At 36.9% G+C, this 16,255-nt stretch overlaps 1 protein-coding gene across 1 annotated transcript in view; it reads right to left on the reverse strand.

Moving 5' to 3' along the window:
- The window catches only part of LOC104276662 (usherin-like), a gene marked incomplete at its 5' end in the record, with an annotated part of 39,453 nt that extends 28,381 nt beyond the window's left edge, over positions 1 to 11,072 (reverse strand). Inside the window, 3 exons of the mRNA XM_009873069.1 lie at positions 1,231 to 1,414; positions 6,971 to 7,612; positions 10,877 to 11,072. Coding sequence (XP_009871371.1) covers positions 1,231 to 1,414; positions 6,971 to 7,612; positions 10,877 to 11,072 — 1,022 coding nt within the window. The remainder of the gene's footprint in view (positions 1 to 1,230; positions 1,415 to 6,970; positions 7,613 to 10,876) is intronic.
- Positions 11,073 to 16,255: the final 5,183 nt, after the last annotated feature.

Raw genomic sequence — 16,255 nt, forward strand, 5'->3', positions numbered from 1 at the left:
AAGAAAATATCATTAATAATAAAGAAAATACATTTTAAAGGAAAGTTTAATATTACACAGATTTTATCCCTTATCATTAGAAATGACAGGAAATGAAAATAGGAAGTCCTTATTCCTAGAGATTACTTTATGGCCATTATCAGATGCCTCTGTGACCCACAACAGTAAAAAATAATTTTAAAAACCTCCTAATGAGTGACAGTAACATAAAAATTAAAGTGAAAAATCTGCAGAAAAATGTCAAACATATGCAAGATGACACTGATAATCACTGCCTAAAAGCACGTCTACCCTGCACAAGCTGGGGGAAAAGTGCACAGGGAGGGGAAAGTTGCACAGATTTTGCTTCTGCCTGTGGTTTGGGTTTTGTTGTGTTTTTCTCTGTTTGTTTTTAAAGGCAAAAATACTAACAATAATAAAACAATTTAACACCATCAGTCTGCATGAAAATATGATAGCATTAGAGCTGTGCAATCTTTCTGGACAGTATTTAAAAGGAAATTGAGATTGTGGGGATTAAGCAAGAAAGATGATCCTGGAAAAGATAGAGCAATAGTTGGAATAACAGTGCACTACCTGTAGATATGTTTTCCCCCTTACATTCCAGGGAATATATCCATATAATTTCAGCATACCTAGAGGCCCCAGGCTACATCAGATAAACAATTTACCCCGTGGCACATAACTAAATGCTGAGAAAGAATACATCGCTTCAGAAAAACTGATTTTTAAGAGGAAAGGTACTGTATTTCTAGTTCTGCTGCTGAAATAAATTTGGAAAGACAGGGATATCTCTAATTTTTTTACAACTTTTTTTTCTCCATTAAAATATCTTCCTGAGATCTTCAAAAGCACTCACTAGATCATTTAGTCCAATCCCTCTGCCAAAGCAGAATCACCTAGAGTAGGTGACACAGGAACACGTCCAGGCGGGTTTTGAAAGTCTCCAGAGAAGGAGACTCCACAACCTCTCTGGGCAGCCTGTTCCAATGCTCAGCTTTCATGTTGTTTCTACTTAAATCTGTGGTAAAATTTGTATTTCCTTCAGCTCATGAGAGCACAGAAGGTTGTGTAACATACCACATGTAAATCAGAGTGGACACATGAATTCAAAGAAGGATTAATGTCACTACAGCACATCTTTTCATTGTCACTAAACCTTTGAATGAGCTACTATGAAAAAAACATAATTAGGACGTTATAAGTGACCCATAAAAAAGAAACACTCACCTCCCTGTGACAGAGTCAAATCCAAAATAAAGATCTTTGCAACGCTCACACGTCTGTCCTGTTACAGAGGCATCTTTGCAAATGCATTGACCAGTTAGCTTATCACAGATCTGATTCACTGAACCAGTTCTGTGGCACAGGCAGGGCAGACAGCCAGTGACACTGGATGGAGAAAAATAAAAACCTGGAAGAGAAATGGGCTTTGAGAATCTGCAATATGCAAAAAGTGAACACCGTAAGATTACTATTAACTGGTGTGTAATCGGGGCCAAAATAACAGAACCAAAGCTTAGGTAACATACACACCAATTCAAAGCAATATAGTCCTCCTGCAGAGCTGAGCTTTTATACCTTCTCACTGGCATTTTGCAAAGCTGTTATTCGCCCTTCAGTTGCCAAGTTTGATTTTTTTATTCTCTCTCTTCAGACTTTATTTTAAACAGAGCAAATGTAAAACAGAGGGACTACATTAAGGTGTCTGTGGGGAAAGTAAAGACCCAAGGACATGAGAGTAATGAATGCACCACAAATAGCGGAAACAAAAAATAACATGTGAGAACAGACATTTGTCCATTCTAGTCTGGCATCTCATCTCTGACAATGGCCAGCCGGGAAACAAGAACTGCACATATTTTAAGAAATTCTCTTAACCTTTCTCAACCAGTGGTTGCCTTAATCCTTGAAACATGATGATGAAATTGTATTTGATGAGCATTGCCAGGTCTACGCAAAATTTGTATTTTACTCCTCCTCAACATAAAATTTGTACCCTACACAAACACTTTTACAGAAACTGATGAAAAAAGGCCTTCATTCTGAATCCTATCCTTCTGTTCCTTTATTATTTCCAATTATCAACTCCAGCATTCACTTCACCTTCCCCACAGTATATTTGGTATGTCTCTCCTATATTATCTTTCACCCTATTGCCCTCAAAAGCAATCTTTATCTATGCAAGTCTCTAACACATTACTGATAAATACAGTTAGATAGAGTTTATACACTTCTAATCTGGTCACTGAAGAACTCACCCATTATTCAGAGCTTTGCCTGAAATTCCAAACAGAATAGTTTTTACACACATTTTATAATGATACTCTGACACCTGCATAATCTATTTTGCTGTGCATGGACTTCTTGAATTCTTACCAATTTCTTTTCTATATGTCTGATCAGAAGATAATTCAAGTAACAATATATCATTAAGAAATACAATCACATAATTTCCCAAAATTATTTTCTATTTTTACTTGATTATTAATGGCCATTTAACTGGGTTTTGCACTGGTACAGTTGATTAAAAACATAGCATTGTATAAGAGTTCTGGAAATGATGATGGTAACACAGTATTAACTAGCACTATTCAGTTGCAAGTACTCATCTTTGAACATCAATTCTCAAATAAGGTCACTGACAGGAGTCTGCTGGTTACTATGAATTATTATTGCACAACTTCAACAGAAGAATTTCAACCGCTGCTTAGATATGCAGTATTTGCACTCACTCACTTTCCCTCTCTCTCTGGATGAAGTTCAATAAGTTTCTTTTTAGTCATGTTCTCAGTTACTGCATCTTTTTCACTGTCCAATAACTTCCTGATGTCCTGCTTTATTATAAAGAGCCCAGAATTGTATTGTAACATGTCGTATCACCCAAGGCCTTATTATTTATTTTGTCTTACAAGAGATAGCTTTATATATACACCCCTAGGGTGGTATTCTCTGTCTTTGCAGCAGCGTTGCACTGTGAGCTCATATCCAAATAGTAGAGGAACTAAACAAATTGAAAACATTAGAATTTTACTGCTCAAATCTTTGTTCAAGTTTAGCCTCTGGTCCTCAGCGAGATAAATCTCAAGTGGACAGTGAAGTGATATCAAGTCTCCCGTTAACATACATTCGCATCATAAAAAAACATGCTGTTGGCACTTTATTCCAGAGAGGCCCCAAACTGAGCCACCACAGAGACCGAATAGCTGGAAGTTATTAGTGAGGCAGCATGTATTATCTGATACGGCAGTCGTCTGCGCAGTGCAGCGCCCATCCTGGGCATAAATAGAGGAGACCATTTCCCAGCAATGTCACTCCGGAGCGTAATGAATGACTCCACTCAAAGAACGAAAGGTAGGAAACAAGTTTAAGCCTGGACTCCTGCCGAAGGTCAAAGCACTTCTTCGGGCCCCAGTTTATAGTTGCAGTAAATGATAGGCGCTCAGGCTGAAAGAGATCCTTGCTGATCTGAAATTTTGCATGAAACTAATGTCTGAGAAAAGGCTGTATTGTGTAAATAAGCACATCTCTAGAAAATAAACTCATTTTAACTGAACAAGATTGATCACTACAGCATATATTGCTTTTGTCATAGCAGTGAAATTCATAATTATAAAGAACTTATACCTGAATGTTAAACACTCTGGCTCTCTTAATTTCATACCATCTAAATCACTGCAGAGCAGCAAAGGATTTGGTAAGATATTTTTTATAGTAATCTTTTAAAAATGCTCTAAAACTATGATTCTAGACACTACCAAAAGGTTGGGGTTTTTTTCAGAATTTTTTTTTTTAAAAGTAGAAATGTGGGATAGGAAAATGGGAGAAATTCATTCTCCCTACTAATTTATAAGTAAATTAACATGACTAAATGTAGACAAAAAGAGAAGAGACACTAGATTACAAATTCATGCTGTTTGTCATAACCATTATTATTTACTTCTATCACCTAGAATATGGCAGGAAAGAGTAAGAAACAACTTAATGCAAGCTTAATTTACAGCAAGGTTAGAAGGGCTCATAAAAGTTGCTTTATGAAGGATCCACTGCTGTATAATAGAGCCAATTTCCAATTTTAAGACAGCCACTGCAAATCTCTACAAGATCTATGTATATAACTAGTATTATGCTTATTCTTTGTCAGATTTTTTTCCAATTCAACCATAACTGATCACATTTGTCAATCAAACACTCTTCAAAAGGAAGAATGAAAGTCATAGCAAACTATTCAGTTTCCTGTTTCAATCACACTGTTACATTTCTCCCACTATACAGCTCATGGCAAAGGAACACTCAAATAATTCCTTAACACTTGTAGTGTTAGCTCATGCTTACCAACCATGATAGTAATGCTCATTTCTTCACTAGAGTTTATGATTCAAAATGCACAGTTAACAACACTGACAACATTGTCACAACATTTTTCTGGCTAGGACGACAGGTAGTATGTGCACAAGCTCAGAATTAGTGCCCAACCACAAATCCTAAGTGCCGTGCTGGTTTACATCTTTTCCATACCGAGTACTGCTCCACGAAAAAGCTGTGGGCAAAGAGTAAAGAACTTCTGTTTTATATGGTCTGTAGTTTTGATTTTTGCTTTATTTTTTCCTACAGCTTTGCAGCTCTTGTTACATGATCCAATACCTGTGTCAAACAGGATTTGTATGGCACAAATTCCAGTCAATGTGGCAACACAGTCCCAGAATGAGGCAGGGACAAACTTCACAATTATTTGGGCACTGGAAACACCTGTTTTCTACTAGTGCAACAGAGGACATCTCAAAAGCAAGTTTACATACAAGGTAAAACCCCTCTTTCATTTGTTTTCATGTTAGAATCAAGTGTTCCTCTCTTTGAATACATCATCAGCTTAAAAAAAATTTAATGTATAGAAAATTACCTAAAACGTAACTTTTATGAGAACAAACTGGAAGAAATCAGGTGATGGATGCAGCCTAACAGAAGAAACACATGGCCAAATGCTCCAGAAAGAATTTATTTTTAGAAAAAAACAACTCATGATGAAATAACATCCAGTTTGATTTTTTTCTCCATTGGCAACTTTTTCTGTATTAAGGCTTTGGTAACTTTTGGAACCCTCTCAAATTTTTTCAAAGCACATAGAAAATATGGTGCAATGTGATGTTATTTTAAATATCGCTACCTACTGCGGACTTACACAGAATTAAAAAACAAACAAACAAGCAAACAATGTGACCTGTATTCCACCAAAGAAACACCGATCACAAAGATGAAATATCCCAACAGCCTAAGAAACCCTCAACAAGCTGCCAGTTTTTAGGACTCTGAGTTTTAACTAATTAATTGTGTGCTTTGAATTAGGCTGTGTTTGCTACATACATACTCAGAATCCATCTTTGTCCCAAGACAAAGCCATTGGATGTATTTAGAAACATGTTTAGAAACCAATTAGACTCTTCTATATTTCTGCAAATTAATACCAGTATTACTAGCAGCTTATACTCAGCCCTGGTTTATGGAAAACTCCTATCTGAAACATACTAACAAAGGCATATTAAATGTCTAAATGAGTTTACTCTGGCATCAACACTAAAATGTCAGTGAAAATACCACAGTATGCTGCACTGCACTAAGAGCAATACAATGCTTTTACAATAATAAGGATTTACACACTGGCAACTGCAGAAGAGAGCTCAGCGTTCAGCATACACGTGCTTATTACTTAAAAATTTTAAAAATTTTTACAACAAGATTTTAAAAATTTTTTTAACAAGAACTATTGTGGAAGTATTCATCCAAGTGCCATGTAAGCTTTTCTCCAAACCAGTCTGTTCATACTATCAATTAAACCTTTTTAAACCATTTAGTTCTGCATAAACCCTGGCCTTTCTTTTTCAAGGACAAGGGCGGTCACTGACTCAGGAAGACTTGACATCACTCCTCTGCCGATCTCTGATTAAGTGGCTGATGTAAAGGGTTAGCAGGTCAAATAGCACTGGAGAAGGAACTAAGAAAAACAGAACACTGCCTTATTTATTAGTATATGTACCTAAAATAATTTAAATGAAAGTATTTTTAAAAATACTTAATGGAGGTTAAGCAGTTTTTTTAACCTCTGTTCAAATTATTGAATGGCATATTAAAACCAATGGAGCAATAATGTACCTTTTAATGTGACCTACTACTTTAATAAATTGCATATGTATTTAACTTGAACCAAATCTGTTTAATATTAATCCTACGGGTTGTTTAATATTACCTATAGTTTCACTTTACCCACCTACATTTTAAACCAAAAACATTAAAATATAACTACAGAGCTTCCCATTTATAATGCACATTTAAACTCTGTTGATAGTAACTTGGTGCAAAATCTGGAACTGATACATAGAAACTGCGGTATCACCCATCTGTAGGGCCAAACTGCAAGCAGTCCTTGTGAACGCCAGAACATCCTCAAGACAGCAAGGCCAGCAAATGCTTTTTAAATGGCATGGTTGCCAGCCTCACCAAAGTTTAAGAAATCATCTCCGTGCCTTTCATCATGCACAGCTTTATGCATGAAGTGTCCTTCCTGAAGAGCTGCCACTCTGCGTTCCAAACCCACATGTTCCCTTACGAGGATAGCTGCTCTGCTATCTAGCTGTGCTAGTTTACCTCTCATTCAGTGAACGGGCCGTGATGATCTGTATATTTTCTCAATATGCCAAGGAACTAGGCCTAACCTTACTTTGGACATGTTGAAAGAACAGTAATAACACAAATTATACAACCTCTGACAATAGAATCAATATTTAATGCCAATCAGGACATTAATACTTCTTTCTTGCTCACATAGGAAGAACTGGAAAAATATCTGATAACATAACTCAGAGAAATGTGAGACATGAAGCTGCCTAAACACATATTAAAAACCTGTAGGAACTAAGATTATATCCAACAAAACAAAAACTACTTCATCGAATAGATTGGAAGACAATGTCCTTACCTGCTTTACACTCATCACACCTTCTCCCCTGGCGCTGAGGCAAGCAGACACACTGTCCAGAAACGTGGTCACAAACTGTTCCTGCCAATGTGCCCAGAGAGTCGCAGTCGCAACGCTGGCAGCCGAGGCGGTCACTCACGCTGAGGTTGTACGTATGAAGCACGCACTGGCTGCACTGACGGCCAGTTACACCAGCTTTGCAAGGACACTGCCCTGTTGATTTGTCACAAAGCAGAGAGCCATTTACTGTGCCTGCCTTATCACAGTCACATGGCAGGCAAATAAAGGAATGATTTTCCTGTATTTTGTGGTAGCCATCTAGGCATTCGTTGCATTGTCTCCCTCCGATATTTGGTTTACACGCACACTGCCCTGTCTTCGCATCGCACACGGTTCCAGAAAATGACCCTGCGACGTTACATTCACAAGCCTTACAACCAGTTACATCCAGCCCATAAAAGTTGTCCATGCAGGTGTCACAGTGAAGCCCTTTCACTCGTTCTTTACAATTGCACTGCCCGGAGAGAGGGTTGCAGAATTGGTTCACTGAGCCATGGCTGTTGCACCAACAAGGCTCACATCCATCTTCATTAGAATATCTGAGAGCTTTAAATCGAAAATTGCAAGTATCACACCTAAGACCTGGAAAGAGCAAAGGTATTAATGAAAAAAAATGAAAAATAAAGAAACTGAAAAACTATTAATTTCAACTATTAAAAAGGATAAGTATACTTACACTTGGGGGAAAAAAAAGAGAGAGAAAGGAAAGGAATAATACTCTTCACCAGCATAATTAACAGGAATGACAGGGCTGCACAAATCAATTGAATAAAAGTGGCATCCCAAAAATCTGTTTACTTTTCCAATTTGTTTCAGAAGTGATGTGCTTCTACTGGCTTCTCAATACAACTTAAGATACTTCTTCAATAAATTCTTTGTAACATTTTTAGAACAAACCAGAATTAGTCTCTTTGTCACCCAGAACAGAACCTGTTGCCCAATCAACGCTTACATGAACTCTTCATCCAGTATCTTAGAAATGCAATATACAGGGAATTGCACTGGGCTCTCAATCTGTTCTGATAACAAACTCAGACATTATATCAAAAACATTAAATATACTCTAGGACAACACAAGTTAGACTAATTACGATGAACGGTCCACTTAACGCTGTAGTTCAGTTTTATACTGATTACATTTATGTTGGTTTTTATTGTTAGCCCTTTCTGACGGCAGAAAATGCTTTCCATAGTGCAAAATGAAATGTTTTTATCTAAATGTATGATTTACTTAACTTCTGCAGTACATTAAAATCTAAGTTGTTTTTTTCATCCTGTAGTTTTATTAGCTTTGTTTTCAAAGTCAGTGCTTGCTTTATCCCTGCCTCAAGGGATGGCATTTGTATTTTAGCTTATAAAATGCACATTACAAGAAAGCAAACTAGATTATTATATGAAATATGCAAATTCACAGTTATATATTTTCCCTTGCAATGGGAAAATCCTTCACTATGAAGCCATAACTTAATTGTTGCATACAGAAAAATATAAATACAATGCTCTAGGAAAATACTGTAATCATTTTCTAAAAACACCTAAAAATACATCTAGCAACATACATGTAGAAATATAAAACAAAAAAACTGTAGGAAATGCATTATACATATGGATAAAAACCCAAAAAACTCCAACAGAAGGCAAGTTCCTTTAACAGTGATGAATGACTCACCTAAGGCATATCATTTAATTTCAATAAGGAAAATAAAAAAGGACCACTATTGCTGCAAATTTTAAAAATAACTGTATTGTTAACAAGAATTATGACTCATTTTGAACTATTAAAATTGGTCTACATGGATTCATATCATATCAGTTTTAAAAATATGTGCAGTGCTTATTTGAATATGCCATACATATTCCTGACAGGTAATCTATTCCTAACGATACTGAGGAAGGCCTACAGGGCATCACATTCAATGTTAACAAGTACAGGGGAGTTAGCACGCTTGGCATTTAATTCACATTCTTCTACCTTTTTATTCTAGATGAATGACCTACTTTAATAAAATTATTGGTGCTAATGTATTTTACTGGCGATAGAATCATTAGTAAGATTTAACAGTTGTGTTAACTCTAACAGTTCATGTTTCATAACACAGCAGTCCGTAGCGGCATTCTTCTGTTATCGTGTTTGCTTAAATAGATAAAATGTCAACAGAGAGATTGCTCTAAAAACCAATTTAGAAATCCAAAGAGGAAAGCTCTTTGTTAAAGTTTGCTGCACACGTTCCAATATGCAGCAGCTTATTTACAATTGGTTTGGAAAACAAAAAAGAGCATCTGATCTAGAAAGTATTAGGTCTTTATCCTGCAAACAACACTCGCACAACTACAGCCCCCCACCATAGCTGCAGATAAATTTGCAGAAAGCATAGGTTTGCACGGGTTTTTGTCTTACTGTGTCAGTGGGAAAAAGAAATTCTTGTTTTCCTCACAGGGAGAAAATATTTACAATAATACTTAGGCAATCAAATACGTGAGAACCAGTCTGCACATTCCTTGTACACCAAACTCCCACTGAGTTAAGAAAGATTTTCACAGACGCAAAAATGTAGGTAACAATATATAATTATAAATGCTCTGAAGTCCTTTTTATCAAATGTAAAGAGTGGCTTTAAGATGCACAGAGGTTATTTTTAGTCTTAGCAACCCTTTTCATCAAATGGAAAACATAGGTACTTAGCATTCCACAGGAAAGAGGACAGAAAGTGTTCAGGCTTGTATCTGTTTAGAGTTATTTTCATTATTTGTTGTTATTTTGTATTTGCTTTTGGGAATTTGTAGAAGGAAGCAACAAAGATTCACATTACAAATAAATCAACATTCAAAAGTCAGTGAGTTATAAATTAACATATACTGGAACATTAATACAACCTACAACCATGGCTAGCTAACAAAAAAAATAGATTACTAATTGTGTTAATAACAAAGTAGAAAAGGATCCCTCTTTTTTTTTTTTTTCCTTGAGATATATGTACAGCCTGAGACATGTACAGTTACCATGCAAGGCTCACTTTATCAGGAAATTCTCCTTGCATAATATTCCCATACATCAACATTTCAAAGTGTATTATATATACTGTGTATTTTGGGCACTTGATAAATTTTGTCCTTATGTGGCTGTGGCTCCCCTCAAATATGCTGGAAGTAATAAATTGCTATAATCAAATCTAATTTCTGAAAAATACCTGTGGGAGTAACAAACAAAAAAGCACGTCTTGTAAAAAAAATGATAAATAACACAGAAGGTAGCAGTTTATTATAATCAGCTTGGCATTGAATTACAAAATTAAAATTATGTGGCCCTTGATAACTAACCCTCGCTATGTACATGATCTGTGGAATTATGTTGACTTATTTTGCATTTCATAGGAACAGTTCAAAGAAATATAATAGAAAAAAATGGACAGATTTATCATAAAGGACCCTGTAGCACAGAATATTTGGAGAAAAAAATCCATTTATTTTGGTCTATTAAGAAAACTAGCATGGAAGCGATTTGCTTAGAACTCATTAAGTATAAAACATTTTGAAAAAGTGTTAATTTCCTAAAAGAAACATCTATGCAGTAAGCAAATTACATTATTTCTGTGACTTATTAGGATGGAGCTATGTAAGCTAATGTAGCTATTGCATAAAGAAACTTCTAAAGGGTTGATTAAACTAAGCTTCAAGCTGTAGTTTGATAAAATTATTAAATTAATAATTCTTCAACAGTTAATTTCATTCATTTTTATAATCTGCCCTCAGCAAAGAAGTTTACTGTACTTTTCATTTAGAAACCGAGCGTGTTTTATTTCCAGAGAAAACAAGAAAAATGGCTCCGAACTCTTGCATTACACATACCAATAACATTTGCTTTGCACTTGCACTGGCCTGAATTTTGGTGACAGGTAATATCTCCATTGACTGTCCCAGAGGTATTACAGTTACAGGGACTGCAGCCATCAGGGTTTGCCTGTTGTAGATTGTAGAATCCTTCCTGGCACTGATTGCATTGTCTGCCAGACACATGTCTCTTACAATTACACTGGCCTCCAATCTAGAAAGATACAAAATATTATGGAATGATGAACATATCTATTTTTAGATTATACATTCATGAGCAACAAGAATCGGAGTAGGAGTTGGGGAGGAGAAAACTTTAAATGGAACAGGAAAAAAAAAAAGCCTATGTAACACATACTTTAATTTGTTGAGAGAAAAAAAGAAATTTTCAGTGGACTGTAACTATTCAAATTTTAAATAGAGTTTAAACGTTCTGTTCTTTCAAAGTAGAAGGCAGAAAAGAATTGTGTAAACAATGTGGCAATATTTACCATCTGGACAGAAAAAAACTTCAAAGAATAATCACAAAATTGCATTGCATAAATGGTGACTTCTACTAAAACAAAGAGTATTTTTTCGAATCACAGTTATAAAAAAAATTATAATTTTCAAATGTTCAGTTTTGTAATTTTTTTGTTCAGATCATATGCTTATTTATTTTAGTGAAAATGTTAGTTAAATAAGAATGAAGCAAAGTCAAAAGATTTCCTTTCTGATTACTCAACCGAGGTAACTTTTCTCTTCCTTTACAGAAAGATGTGACCCAAAACCTCGGTGTCTGAAATTCTCTCCCTCTTTTCCTGGTTCAGCTGGGATTCAAGCACTCCACTTCAGTGGTGGGATATAAAGGTCCTCTCCTACTCCCTAAATGGGTGGCAGAGCTATTTGGAAGGAGCTGAGACATCTTTTGTTATGCCCAGGCAATGATCTGGGAGTATTTGTCTCACATCTTGTGCAAGATTAAAGTGCTCATGGAAAGCTATCTCAATTTCAAAGCTCTAAAAGCCAGATAAAAAAATCTCTATATTCATTACTTCCCTAATAGGGTGGGAACACTGACCACAGAGAAAGGGCAATGGCACAGAGATGCAGAAACAAATGGAAAACACCAGTCAGTACAGAGCGTATATGAGAACAGAGAGTCAAAACAACAGCGAGATGCAGAAGATGTGAATTGGCAGAAGGCTTAGGATTCATAATCAAGGAACAAATCAAATTTTTCCTAACTCAAGTGCTCTGAGGAATGCAAATATGGCAGCAAACAAACTCTATAAGTAATTTTCCTTGTGTTATTATTCAATACCTATAGTTCAAGGTGCTTTGCTTTTAATTGGCTACCAGAACAAAATTTTCTATTAACAGTTGTCTTTTTCATCTTAACCCTACGAGGCAAGAGAAGCTGAAATAACAAGTAAGTCCTGTGGCATAGACAAAGCTACTCAGAAGTTCCACTTAAATGTTATTATCACACCCTCCTATCTACAATTCTCAGCTTTATTAATATAAGATAGAGTATTTCAACACCTAATAGTTAATTCTCAGTGCAGAAAATATTGAATGGAAGTTAGAGCATGCATTCCTACTCCTTCATCATAAAAGGGTTCTCTAAGTCCAATGAAACCAATGAAACCTCTTCAATATGCTTCTGTGATAGAGATCTATTACCGATATATATCAGCCACATTTTTCAGGAAGATGACGATAATAAAAAGGCAAGAGAACAATATTTTAAAAACAAGAGGCAAGACAACAGCAAGTACATAAAGGTAGGAGTTAGAAGAACACAGAAGCAGAAAACAGCATTAAGGATTTTCAAGTTATTCCCTCTTAAACTGGACTTAATCTAGATATGTATTTTATAATAGATCCAGTCATTTATCACAGACATTCATCAGAGAACTCATGTGAAAAGCTTAATCCTACATGAAAAAAAAAACAACTAGTTTAATACACAACTGTAAAAGATACATTTTAATACATAATTGTAAAAGAAAACTACCACATGAAGGAAAGCATTACATGCAAAAAGTCACCTTCAAAAAGTGGAAATCAGATTGAAATAAGGAAGTTAAATGAGTGGGTAACCATCACCAAATTTTAAAAATAAAATAAGGCAATATAAAAATCAGTTTTTAACGAGCAACATGCTTAAGCCATTAAGGAAAAAAAAATGTCAGAAACAAAGAAAGACTCCCAGATAATCACTGAGGGCAATAAATAATTAAGTGGTATGACTAGCAGATTCAGATTGGACATCAAAACTCTTCACAAAGAGGGAAGCGCAGCATCAGTAACAGGTTGCCCAGAAGGGATGTGGAATCTCCATCCTCAGAGGTATCAGGACTCATCCAGACAAAACCATGACGGACTGGATCTAGTGCTGTCAACAATTCTATTTTGAGCTGGAGCAGATGACCAACCAATGCTTCTACGATTCTACGTAGCATTCAGGAAAGACAGAATCACAATTGAAATTGCAAAGAAAATATTTCACAGCTGTTCTCTATGAAAGAGGTGTTACCATTCTATATTAGGAATGATTTTCTGAGACTAGTTTCTAACTGAAACGTGGCTACACATAAGTCAAGAGTTCTGGATTAACTGAAAAATAAAACTACTGACTTATTAATTGCTTAAATCAGCCTCAGTAAATGAGGAATAAAATCATAAAGTTACATCAATCTCCTTAAAAGGCTGTAAGGAGGCTTCCAAGATCTACAGACTAGTAGCCTTTTTCTGTACAGAACAAATTAACAGAAATGAAAACATGAGTTTGATATATTGGAAAAGATTGGAGGTTTTTTTGAAAAAAAAAATCATACTTCATTATTCTACTGCATTTCTTTAAGTCAGCAACATCTAGAAATATTGCATATACTGAACCAAATGGATGATCAAAAAGTCAAATCAAGAAGTACACACCTAACACCTGGAGAAAACCAATACTGACTATAGGTAGACAGTAATAAATCCAAAATCAGCTGTTATCACTCAAGAAAGAAGCTGTTAAAGCTGCTTCGTTCCTCCTAAAAATAATCTGAAAGCTCAGAGGCAGTTAAAAAGACAATATGTACACAGGAATTATTATTAGAAGAACTGAAGACTATAAAGAAAACATCATTCATTAAAAATGTCATCCCTTGCATATCAAAATTTTGCACAATTTCTGTATCTGGTTACCTTCTCTAATCGCAGAATCATTGAACGGTTTGGGTTGGAAAGCATCTTAAAAATCATCTAGTTCCAACCGCCCTGGCACGGGCAGAGACACCTCCCACTAGACTGGGTTGCTCAAAGCCCCATCCAGCCTGGCCTTGAACACTTCCAGGGATAGGACATCCACAGTTTCTCTGGGAAGCCTGTTCTAGTGTCTCACCACCTTCATAGAAAAGACTTTCTTCCTAATATCTAATCTAAATCCACCCTCCTTCAGCTTGAACCTGTTACCTCTCATCCTATCACTACACTCCTTAACAAAGTGTCCCTCCCCTTCTTTCCTGTAGCCCCCTTTAAGTACTGGAAGGCCACTATAAGGTCTTCCCAGAGCCTTCTCTTCTCCAGGCTTAACAACTCCAACTCTCTCAAGCCTATCCTCACAGAGGTGGTGGTTCAACCGCCCAATCATCTTCATGACCCTCTGGACATGCTCCACCAAGTTGGTGTCTTCCTTATATTGGGGGGCCGAAGAGCTGAACATAGGCGGAGTCTCATGAGAGCAAGTAGAGGAGGAGAATCACCTCCCTCGACCTGCTGGCCATGCTGCTTTTGATGCAGTTCAGGATGCGATTGCCTCTCTGGGCTGCGAGCGTACATTGCTGGGTCATGCTCAGTTTTTCATCCACCGACACTCTCAAGTCCTTCTCTGCAGGGCTGCGCTCAAACTACTGATTGCCTAGATGAGATCTCAAAGTGAGTAGAATAAGCAAAGATACAAATGAAAAGAGATCAAAAAAAACTTTTCCTATTTTGAAATAGATGACTAAGACAAATGAAATACATATCTATAAAATCACAAATGGTTTACAGAATGAGGATTCATTATTTCTCAAAATATAAGAAGGAGAAAACACTCGGAAAATTATCAAAAAGCAAATTTCAAAGCATGAAAAAGTACTTTCTCTATACACTACTTGTGTACACCCTTTGTGAACACTAAACATAATAACCCAGATGAAACTCTTGTGTTCAGCTTAGGTAGTCCAAAAACCATAAATAACTGGAACCTAGAAAAGTATATCACAGAAGCATCGTATTTCTTGACACTGGCTCCTGGTAATTATCAGAGATGATATTGTGCTAGATGAAAGCCTCACTTCATCTAGTAAGGCTGTTCTTACCAGAAATATAGGGAAACTCAAGTTTGATTGTGAGCAGATGGTAGCCACTTCCTGATGAAGCAGGTGAGATGCGTAGATTACTGCATACTAAGAGAAGCAAAGAGCACCAGTACCTTCTGCATAAATTTGTCAGGCTATAATAAGCAGCAGTAATGTCCATCCCATTTAGCTGCAGAAAACGTATGTCCCCAAAATTTCTCTTAATAGGGTAAAAAATTATGCCAGAAGAATAAATATAACTCTTCAAAATGAAGAAGTATCTGGCCAACTGAAGAATACAAGTCAAATGTTCTCCAAGAATCATCCCATGGAACCATTTGGAGCTGATAAAATATGGGGTTGATGGATGGACAATTCAGTGGATAAAGAACTGGCTTGATGACGGCACCCAAAGAGTGACTATCAATGGGTCCATGTCCAAGTGGAAGCCAGTTACAAGTGGAGTCCTTCAAGGATCAGTACTGGGACCAGTCTTGTTTAACATCTTCGTCTGCGACATGGACAGTGGCATTGAGTGCACCCTCAGCAAGTTTGCCAACAACATCAAGCTGTGTGGGGCGGCTGACACGCTGGAGGGTAGGGATGCCATCCAGAGGGACCTTGACAGGCTGGAGAGGTGGGTCCAGGCCAGTCTCATAAAGTTCAGCAACACCAAGTGCAAGGCACTCCATCTGGGTTGGGGCAACCTCAAGCACCAATATAGGCTGGGCAGTGATTGGCTTGTGAGCAGCTCTGAAGAAAAGAACTTGGGGGTGCTGGTGGATGAGAAGCTCAACATGAGCCATCAGTGTGCACTTGCAGCCCAGAAAGCCAATCGTGTCCTGGGCTGCATCAAGAGGTGCGTGGCCAGCAGGTCGAGGAAGGTGATTCTTCCCCTCTACTCCACTCTCACGAGACCTCATCTGGAGTTCCTCGTCCAGTTCTGGAGTCCACAGCAGAAGAAAGATATGGACTTGCTGGAGTGTGTCCAGAGAAGGGCCACGAGGATTAGAGGGCTGGAACACCTCTCCTATGAAGACAGACTGAGAGAGTTGGGGCTGTTCACTCTTCAGAAAAGAAG

This window comes from Apaloderma vittatum, unplaced genomic scaffold (genome assembly GCF_000703405.1).
Source record: "Apaloderma vittatum isolate BGI_N311 unplaced genomic scaffold, ASM70340v1 scaffold15357, whole genome shotgun sequence".
In the NCBI taxonomy this organism is placed as follows: Eukaryota; Metazoa; Chordata; class Aves; order Trogoniformes; family Trogonidae; genus Apaloderma; species Apaloderma vittatum.